This window comes from Fringilla coelebs, assembly GCF_963513975.1.
Source record: "Fringilla coelebs genome assembly, chromosome: 15".
In the NCBI taxonomy this organism is placed as follows: Eukaryota; Metazoa; Chordata; class Aves; order Passeriformes; family Fringillidae; genus Fringilla; species Fringilla coelebs.
Window position 1 is genome coordinate 9,648,034 of NC_140041.1, and position 10,098 is coordinate 9,658,131.

The 10,098-nt window shown below is 42.3% G+C and overlaps 1 protein-coding gene across 1 annotated transcript; it reads left to right on the forward strand.

Annotated features, from left to right (window-relative positions):
- The first annotated feature begins 3,717 nt into the window (after window positions 1–3,717).
- On the forward strand, window positions 3,718–10,087 carry CAMLG (calcium modulating ligand). The gene is made up of 4 exons (XM_084215940.1): window positions 3,718–3,882; window positions 4,995–5,449; window positions 6,351–6,416; window positions 8,155–10,087. Exons 1-4 carry the CDS (start codon window positions 3,720–3,722, stop codon window positions 8,344–8,346), a joined length of 876 nt encoding a protein of 291 aa, XP_084072066.1. The 5' UTR covers window positions 3,718–3,719; the 3' UTR covers window positions 8,347–10,087.
- The last annotated feature ends 11 nt before the right edge of the window (window positions 10,088–10,098 follow it).

Consider the following 10,098-nt stretch of genomic DNA (forward strand, 5'->3'; position numbering starts at 1 on the left):
TAGCAATGGAAGAATTGTTCATTGTGAAATGAACAAATGCTTGTGAAGTGTAGAATCCAGTGCTTGGATTGGATTATGGCTAATAGGACTAAAGGTAAGATTAACCTGGATAAGGTGGCTGAATTTGTTGAAGCTTTTAATAAGTCAGTATTCTAATTTTAAAAACAGTGGGGAAGAGTGGGCCCTACATGAGACAGATTTTAAAAAGTCATTGGCTGAGTTAGCAGCAAAATAGACTTAGGTAGGTTGTAAGCTTCACTTTTCTTCAGTAAAAGGAATAGTTTTAATTTCTATATATGAATGGTGTGGGAAGGGAAGAGCAAGGAAGGTTATCTCAGATTTTGTTTGGTTTATGTTCAGTAGACTTTTGGCTCTTGTTTACTTTAAGTGAATGTTGGGCCCCTCAGATCTAGTGTGTTTCTGAAGCAAGTTTGTTGGCAGCACTTCAAACCAAATGTTGGTCTGCAACACTGAATATTCTGACACTGAAATTGGAAATTTTTCTTCCAATAACAAAATTATTATATTGAATTTGAAGATTTGTATATGGTTGCAGACATGCCTGAAGTTTTCAATAAAAAGGTTTTATGCTGTAGCTGTGCAATGAGCCCAGGTCCAAGGCCAGTGTGCATCAAATAAAAGCTTTAAATATACTCTGAGATACTGGCAGAGCTACAGATTGAAGCTGACATTGGACTTGAAGTAAAAACTTATATACAAAAAAAAATTCAAATACTTTTATAGAGGTATTATTATTACTTTAATACTTTTATAGAGGTATATTATTATAATGATAATTCTTCTGTTTTCAAGATTGAGCTATCATTGATAGCTACCAATGTAAAAAGTATTTAAGTTACTGTATTCCAATGCCCATGGAAGTGTTGCATATGGAAAAATCTTGGTTTGCATTTTTACTTGTTAGTGGTAAGCTTAAAGGTCTTTCAAACTTTCTGGGGCAGGTAACTTGAAGAGGTAAAACACTTTTGAGTGGTCAAATGTACTGTGCTTAGGACATTTGGAGATACAGATGTCAGTAGGGTCAACATTTGCTCCCATTTCAGGCTGTAGCTCCTTGTGATTGTCAGAATTTGCCTCACTTCAGGGGAGGAGTTCCTTGGCAGAGATTGTTCTTGAGCACAAGAAGGTGAAGTTCAGAACAATGGCTTAAACAGCATGAAAAGATTATTGTAGAAAATTTAAGCTTCCCTGTCTGCTGCCTCTGTAGCAGACAGGATATATTTACTTGAACTGCTTTTCAGAGAATTGCACAGTTTCTAGTCATAGTGAAGAGGTGTCTTTTAAGTTTTGACAGTCTGATTTTTATTTTTTTTTCCCCAGGGAGGGGCAAAGGGGTCTCTTCATTTAAATCATAAATGGAACCTCTGCACTTCATAAGTTCTACCCTAAACCTTGTGTTTTGGGGATATTATCGCTCAGATGTTGAAAACCATCCTTGTATCAAATAGCCCACCCAAAGTCTATTTCTTACTATGACTGTATTTTGCTACTATATCCCTTTTTTTAAGAAACATAAATACTGGAGATGGCCTCGTTGCTTTATGTCCACCAGACCAATGGCTGAAGATGTCAGTCCTTGTGGCAGTTAACAAGTTTGAAGTTGAGTCCCTAAGTTTTACAGAGCAAAACATGATAAATGAGTCAGATGAACCCTCTGGGAGTTCTCTTTACTCTGGAGGAAATTCTCTATTGAACTTTGTTCATTTATTCCCTTGCAGTGGGGAAGGCCTGCTGGTTCACTGGTACTGCTGTAATGGCAGTACAGGGAACATGAACACACACACTACCTGTGATTGCTTTTTACATACAATTGAAAAATGAGGACACTGAAGATGGACTGCAAAAGTAGGCAAAAGTGGTTCTGGTACTTAGATCTCAGCACCACAACTCCACCACTGTAAATGTGTGGTAAAGGTGTGTCTCTTTGTAGTCAAACACTTTTTAAAAAACTGTTTCTTATTTTGACACATTAGTGTTCAGCCAACATTGTTACCATCCATTTTACTTTGCTTTCATTATTGTTTTTAAATTAATATATTTGAGTCTAAGTCCACATAGGCTATGTTGCAATAACTAGAATGATTCACTTTTATTTAGAATTAATTTCTTAACAATTTAATCAAAGATTCTGAATGGCTGTTAATTTAAGGGACCATTAAATGTGATTTTAAGGTTCTTTTTACTATTATGGATGTAATCCTTATAGTAAATTTAATTTTGTAAAGTAGTGTATAATATTGTAATATTAAATCTTTGTTCTCTGAACTCAAAGATTTGATCTTCAGTATGAAGTTATAAATCTTCCCCCTTCTGAATTTGAGACAGGATTTACTTGTCCTCCTTTTTACAGTTTGTAATTTTCACTGTTTTATTCCTGTAAAAAGTCATTTATAACACATGCAAATGCTTATTTTATCTGTGCTAATTTATCAGATTTGGCTACTCAATAAAATTAATTGAAAGAACTCATGCCAGTCCATCACTCTTTTCTTATAAATAAAAGTAGAACAATGTATTTAATTGAGATAAATACCATGTTGGTCACAGGAGCTAGCTGACAGTGATGGTTGGAATTTAGCCTTCAGCAGCATTCCAAGATGGTGATCAATTTTATTTTAGGTAATCCCGTATCTTCATTTAACATCCCATTATTTCAGCAGCTTTTCTGTAAAAGCCATTCCATCTTAATGCTTGCAAATTTTTTTGAAATGTTGTCACTGCTGCCTCTGGCCCATTATAGATGAAATAATGCATGAGCTTGGTACTCTGACTTCCGTATTTAACTGGTTTTAAAATCAGAATTCTCTCACTCAGTATTGTAGAAATATTAATCGGATTTGTCAGCTCTGGGGTTTTTTTTTCCCCCAATACACCTAACACTGCCCTGCTGCTGCTGAACTCCACCACTGCTGTAGTGGCTGGGGGCTCAGCGGGCACCTGTCCTGGCACGGGGCTTTGGGACGGGGGACTCGCCAGGTGAGTCCCGTTCCGGGCAGGGATCGCGGGCTCTCCGGTGAGTCCCGTTCCGGGCAGGGATCGCGGGCTCTCCGGTGAGTCCCGTTCCGGGCAGTGTCGCCGGGCAGCGGCTGCAGCTCTGCGGTGCCAGGGCCGTGCAGGGCATTGGTGCTGATGGGAACGCTCTGTGTCCTGGGGCTGGTCAGGCGAGGGAAGAGTAACGTGGCAGTTTCACCACCTGCCACACCAGGAGGGGTGTACCGGACTTTTGGCGCACACAAAGATGAATATTGTGCAAACTGGATCTTACTGGAAAGAAGCCAGCTCCCTGCTCTATAATGCCAGTGGCTCTGGCGTCCTGGAGCGATGTTGTCTGTTGGTGTTTGCTCGGTGTGCCCGTCAGTCCCGCGGCGGTGCAGTGCCAGGGCGGAGGCTGTCCCGACTGTGCAGCGGGCCAGCCCCGCCCCGGCGTGTCTCTGTCACCCGCGTCCCCTTAGCGCCACCATCGCCCCGCCCGGCCTCTCACCGTGACGTCACTTCTGAGGCCGGGGCGGCCATCTTTAGTGCGGGCGCCGTGACGTCAGAGAGGGGCGCGCAGAGCGCTCTGCCAGCGCGCCCCGCCCTTCTCCTGCCCCTACCCAAAATGGCGGCGCCCACTTCAGCGGCTGGAGGTGGGCGGTGCCGGCGCCTGCGCGCTGAGCGGGGCGGGGCGGGCCCGTGGTGCCGGGCCTGTGGTGCCGGGGATGGCGGACGGCGGCGCGGGAGGGGAGTCCACACCGCCAGGGCCCCCCGCGGGGCTCTCGGCGTCCCAGCGCCGCGCAGAGCTGCGCCGCAGGAAGCTGCTCATGAACTCGGAGGAGCGGATCAACCGCATCATGGGCTTCCACCGGCCCGCGGCGGGCAAGGGTGAGCCCCGTGGCGGGTGCGGCGGGGCTGTGTGAGGGCTCCGGGGCTGCGGTGACGCCTCGGCCTCTCCGGCCGTGACCGCTGCCCGCGGTCCCCTGGTGAGCAGGAGTGGTTGGTTGCCCGCAGGGACAGGGCGGGCTGGCTCCCCGTCCCTCCGTGCCGCCTTCGTTCGTAGGGATGCCTCAGGCTGCACGACCTGCCCTGCTCCGCCAGGGACCCGCCCATAAAATCTCTGTGCCCTCAGAAAGGTCGGGACTCGGGCCCGGCACCGTCCCTAGATAGCAAGCTTACAAGCTGTCATTTCACTGCAAGTAGGTTTTTTTAGTTGAAGAAACGATGAGCCTCCCCCATGTTTTTAGTTAGTAGCTGCTGGCTTTCATAGCTGGCTTTTTATAGCAAAGTTGTCTCACATTTGAATAGCGACATAGATGTTTGTGGTTGTCATGCAGAATTTTCTTGCAGAACCATATCCTAGGTAGCTCAGTTATATCTTTGTGCATTCTTCAAATGGGCTGTCTTGTCAGGAAAGAGTTTTCAGATTTCAGTTTACAAGGATGCCCATGAGCTGTGAATCAGTCTGACACTGAAAAGTACTCCTGAAGTGTTAATTCTTGCTCTGTGGCAGGTCCAGACCATTCTTGATTTGCCTTTTGTTCTCTGCCATCACCTCAGTCTCTGTAAGATGGATCTTCAGGCTTGATACAGAGCAGGTTAACACTGCCCTGCCTCTGACACTAGACAGCAAGCTAAAGTGCTTAAAGTGCTTCTGTTTGCTTATTTGTCAGGTATTCGTGCTCTTCTGGTTGATACACTTTCTGCAAATCTTGGTCTTTTTTTTTTTTATGTCAGTCCATGTATTGGGATCTTTCTGTTTGTGTGTGCAGTGCTGCTGCTTGAGGAAGTTCAGTATTTTTAGTATCTCCATTGCTTCAACTTCTGACCTGCATTGCACACCTTTATGTCTTGTGTCTGCTCTATGAAGAATGCCCTCTTTAATCATAAATCTGTCTTTTCCTTTGGGAAGCAGAGACCCAGGATCCTGACCCAGTATAGGTGAAGTGTTGTTCCATGTACACGACGTACATAACTCTGTTTTTATTTTTCTTCCTTAGATGATGAAAGTCACACAGAATTAAAGCTTCAGCACGAGCAAGATAAATCAAACTCCCTTCCCATTCCTTCAGTTTCCAAGCGGATTGTGCTTGGTGATTCCATGTGTAATGTGACAGGCTCCACCGACCATGCAGGCAGCATGGCAGAGCTCAGAGGGGACAAGGACTTGTTTGCTAAAGCCCCAGAGCTGGTCACGGAGGGGACAGGCGAGCTCCGGCAGCGTCACAGGGGAGAGCTGCCCTCTGAGGCTGCAGCACGGCCACCCAGACACGGCTTGGAGCAGTACCTGTCCAGGTTTGATGAGGCTCTGAAGCTGAGGAACCAGCTGATGAGCGAGAAGCCAAGCCAGGAGAACGGGAATGCGGCGGAGGAGTTTGACTCTTTCCGCATTTTCAGATTGGTGGGGTGTGCTCTGCTCGCCATCGTGGTCAGGGCTTTTGTGTGCAAGTACCTGGTGAGTTTAGGGACACAGTCCTGCTGGGGTTTGCTGCTTGCTGCAAATTCTTGGGAAATATCTGGGGCTGATTGGTAATGACCAAGTTGGGAATTTCAAGCACTCTTTACATTTCCAAAAACAGTATAAAACCTAAAAAAAATCACTGAATTCTATGAGATTAATCTGCTACCCACACAGCCACTGTGTAACCACTGAGAGCACATTTGGTCTGTTGTGGTTCAGGAGCAGATGCACTGGAATAGCTGTTGCACTTAAATTCCCTGCAAGTTTATTCCCATCTTGGTGAGCATATGAGGCAGCTGCTCCTCTAGTTCAGGGTCTACAAAAGAGTAATAGAGTAAGAATGGAGTTCTCATCTGTGGAAGTGTCCAAGGCCAGGTTGGATGGAGCTTGAAGTAATCTGGTCTCATGGAAAGTATCCCTGCCCATGGGTTTGGAATGAGATGGATTTTCAGGTCACTTTCAACCCAAGTAATTTTGTGATTTTAAGAATAATAGTTGTCCCAAGATAAGTAGATTCTACTCATTTATCAGCCTGGGAAAGGTAGTTCCTCAGTATTCCCAGGGCCAGCCAGAACAACAGCACAGAGGTGTGATGCACATACAGCTGTCCAGCTCCTGGATCGCTGGGCTGTTTTACACACTGGGCTCAGTTTTACACCCTGCTGTTCTCTTCTGCCATTTCAGTTCTTTAGGCTCAAAGAACAGAGGGCAGAACCTTATTTTTGGCATGTAACTTGTCTACTTAGATTGGTAGTGTTCAAGAACAACATTGCTCTGTTCCACAAATTAATTTTTACCTACTACTTTTCTTTTATGTTTTGGAAGCATTAAATCTTTGTGTTTCTTACCTATTCTGACCAAGTTAATTTTTATATATTCTTTCCTGTTCCTTCAGTCGATATTTGCACCATTTCTTACTCTACAACTTGCTTACATGGGGCTGTCCAAGTACTTTCCAAAGGTAATTTTTTTTCCAGAATTAGATTAATTTGAAGTGTTTTCAATTTAAACTTGTGTTTAGATTGTATTGTTTTAGGACCAATGCATGTGAAGTATTCTTCCCTTGTTTTAAACTGTAGAGTTGAATGACGAGTGCTGATAGTTTATACTAGTTTTTAATCTTTCCAGATTTAGTCCAGGATCTTTTTAAATTGCAGTGAAAATGTGGACTAGCAGCTTATGTAGCTGTAGCCTAATTAAAAATGTTTACCCAGGAAATCCAGGTAGTTCTTTCATGTCTTCAGGAAACTTGCTTTTCTCCTAGACCATGCTCTTCCCTGGTTATTATTTGCTTTGCTAAGCAGCTGTTCTGCATATAGTATCTGGATGAAATCTGGGAGAGTGTTTGCTAAAAAAATGAGGCAGAATGTTGAGTTTTAAGGGCTCTGCATTCCACTGCTGGTATTGGTTTGAATGGCAGCTTGAAATGAGACATTTAGCTGTGTGTGAAACTTGCTGCTTATTAGCAAGATTTGCTATACTACTTGCTTTATATATTTACAACAGGTAATTGTTCCTGAAGCATTTGTTAGGTTGATGATTTTGTCAGCTCTGTGGTGAAGAGTGGGATTGAGTGATGTTCAATCCATGTTAAAAGGGAAAATTTGCATTTTAAAAGGAATAATAGATTACTTGTAGAAAATCAGAATAAATCAGCAGTTGTTTTGTAGTTAAGTATATCATAATAATCATTCTAAGCTGATGTGTCACAATACAAAACAGTAAGATTAGCCTTAGATTTGCACCAGCTCATCTGCTACATCATCTTGATCTTGTTTCTGGTGTACTTAAAATCCACTCTTCAGGTTCAGAATTCAAGAGGTGGCTCCTTTCCACACTGCAGGTACACATGGGTGGGTGAGGTCAATCCCTTTGTTAACCTTCATTTTCCTCCCATGAAACATAGAAATATTCTTGAAAGTCTAATTTAGATTGTATTAAATGAGAATATCCAGCAAGTATCATCAAATTATTAGAATTTTCAGCCACTGTCACATTTTCCTGCCTGTCAGACTTGCATCCTTGGGATTCCTCATCTTAAGGATAGAACAGCTTTCAAAAGGTTTTGGAGCATTTCTGAGTTCAGGGGATAAAATTGCCAAATTAAGTTGTTCTAAAACAGAAACAGTTGCCTTTCAACTCTAAATAATTTTTCTGTTATAAAACTTAACAGTATTGATGGGGTTTTGAGCAGTCTGGTCTGGTGGAAGGTGTCTCTGCCCATAGCAGGGGATTGGAAGGAAATGAGCATCAAGGTCCCATCCAACTCAAACCATTCTGGGATTCTGTTTTTTTCCTGAATAATGTGATGAGGTTAATCCAGTTCTGACAGTGAAGATGCCAGGCTTGGGTTCTTACACCTAGATTTCCCTTGTCTGGCCATGTTCCCAGTCATGCAGGAGCAGCTGCCCAGCCTCACATCTCAGCCTGCTGGGAGAAATAGTGTGAAGGAGGCAGAATATCCGGGATGAATTTGATCTGCTCTTTAGCAGCCTCTCTCTGGTAGATCCATCACAGCAGGAATCTGTGTCTGGGGTAAGGGCTGTGAACCTGGAGCATGTCTGGACAGAATCCATCCAAACCTGCTGCTCCTACCAACAGATTTGGAATATGTGTGAAATTGGCACAACATTGGTGACACCCAAAGCAGAACTGGATTAGGAGAACTAACCTGATACTGGTTTTTCTTTCCCTTCTAGTGTGAGAAGAAGGTGAAAACGACAGTACTGACTGCTGCTCTTCTCCTCTCTGGAATCCCTGCAGAAGTGATCAGTCGCTCCATGGATACCTACAGCAAAATGGGAGATGTTTTCACAGACCTTTGTGTCTATTTCTTTACTTTTATCTTTTGCCATGAACTTACTTTGGTTTTTGGCTCTGAAGTACCATGACGGCTGTAGAATTCCACACAGTAGCTACACTAAAGCTTTCTGGACTGTGTTCCTTTTAATATTTGACTGTGCAGGCAGGTCTAAACCTTCATTAAAATTCTTACCTGTTGGAATGCTTGAAAGGGACCTTAAACCCAGTAATTTTGGGAAAGGGAGAGCAGGGTCCCTGACTGCTAGTTGTGTTGGTTCAGTTTATTTAATTACTGTGTCTGCATATTACAAATGTGAAGGTTAGGATGCAAGTGACAGTGGATGATTTATTTGTTTTAGTTAGATGATGCCCTTCTCAGCCTCCTTCATAAACATTTACAAAGCTGCCTTTGTTCTTCTCAGTGAGAAAAGGAAGAGAATTCCCTTCAGCAGAACCATATATATGTGTATATCCTGTATGACTATAGCTAACAAGACCTGCTCATTTTGTGGTGTTCCCATTTTTTTAAAGAAAGCTCTAAAGAAAAGAAATCCTTGTATTCTCTTCAAATGTTCACATTCAGAATGTTGAACCAAGTAGCTGCTTCTGGAGAATGTTGGTGAAACTTGCCACTTTGTTGTCCTTATCCTTGCCTTGCCATTCATTACTTGTGATTGTGATTAATTTAATTTGTTTATTGTTGTGGAAAAGAGCTAGGCAAAACCAACAGCAAGAAGGTCCTGGTGCTTATAAAGGTCATTAATCAAAAAGTAAGAAAGAGAACTAATCACATCTGTTTATGAGTTTCCAGCAACCTAATCCTAGTGCAGCTCACACCTGTGCTTTTTGATACTTTTTTTAATATTAACAGTTGTCTCATGAGAATTTTACATATTGGCATCCAACCTGCAGTATCAAATCTTTGCTCTAGTGTTTGTAAAACTTACAAGGGAAACAGTTTTGTTTTCAATCTCTTAGGAATTTTGCACAGTGAAAGGAAGTGTCATTCCAAATGGTCAAGCACTGATAAATCTATATTGAAGCTAAATTTGGTAGTGTTTTCAGCTTGTAGTTTTCTGTTTAAAATCTGGACTTTCAGGTAGTATAGGCTGTTGCCTATTTTTAGCATATTTAACTTGGTATTTTCCTGCAGAGGTTTTTTTAGGGAGCAGATGTGTTTAATTGTACCTCTCTAAATGGCCCAGCTTTCAGCTGATTATTCTCTGTTAATGCTTCCTCCTGTAATTTTAGTGATGCATTTCTGACTTTTAAATTAGATACATGTTTGTGGCCTCAATACAAGAACCTTATGTTTTTATTTGACCATTTTCATGGGGTTTTTTTAACTGGTTCTGTTATGGTATTACATTACAGATGTACAGGGCTGGGTTGCAGAAAATTCTAACTGAGGTCTATTAGCACAGCTATTGATTCAGCAGCTTTAAATTAGATCGTCATTTCAGAAAATTGAAATTACAGTAATTTAAGATAAGGTTGAGATATGTAAATAATGAGTTTGCTCAAAAATTACTTGTTCTGATTCTCTATTTATACGCCCAAATGTAATAAAAATAAATTGGAAAAAAATCCCTATACCAGTACCTGCAAAAAGCTATGAATATTTAATCCTCACCATTAATGAAGTAAATACCCTTGCATGGGCAGAGCATCAGGAGTGGCTGGTGCTTAATTAAGAAATCTCGATGAAGAAATGGCGATCAAGAAACGACCTTTGACCAGGAAACCAATCTCTGTTATTCCGTTTTTAACTTACCTCGGTTGGTGTACATAGTTCTGTTTCATGTTTATTGCCGATTGTTTTCTATTAAAAGCCTGTTTGT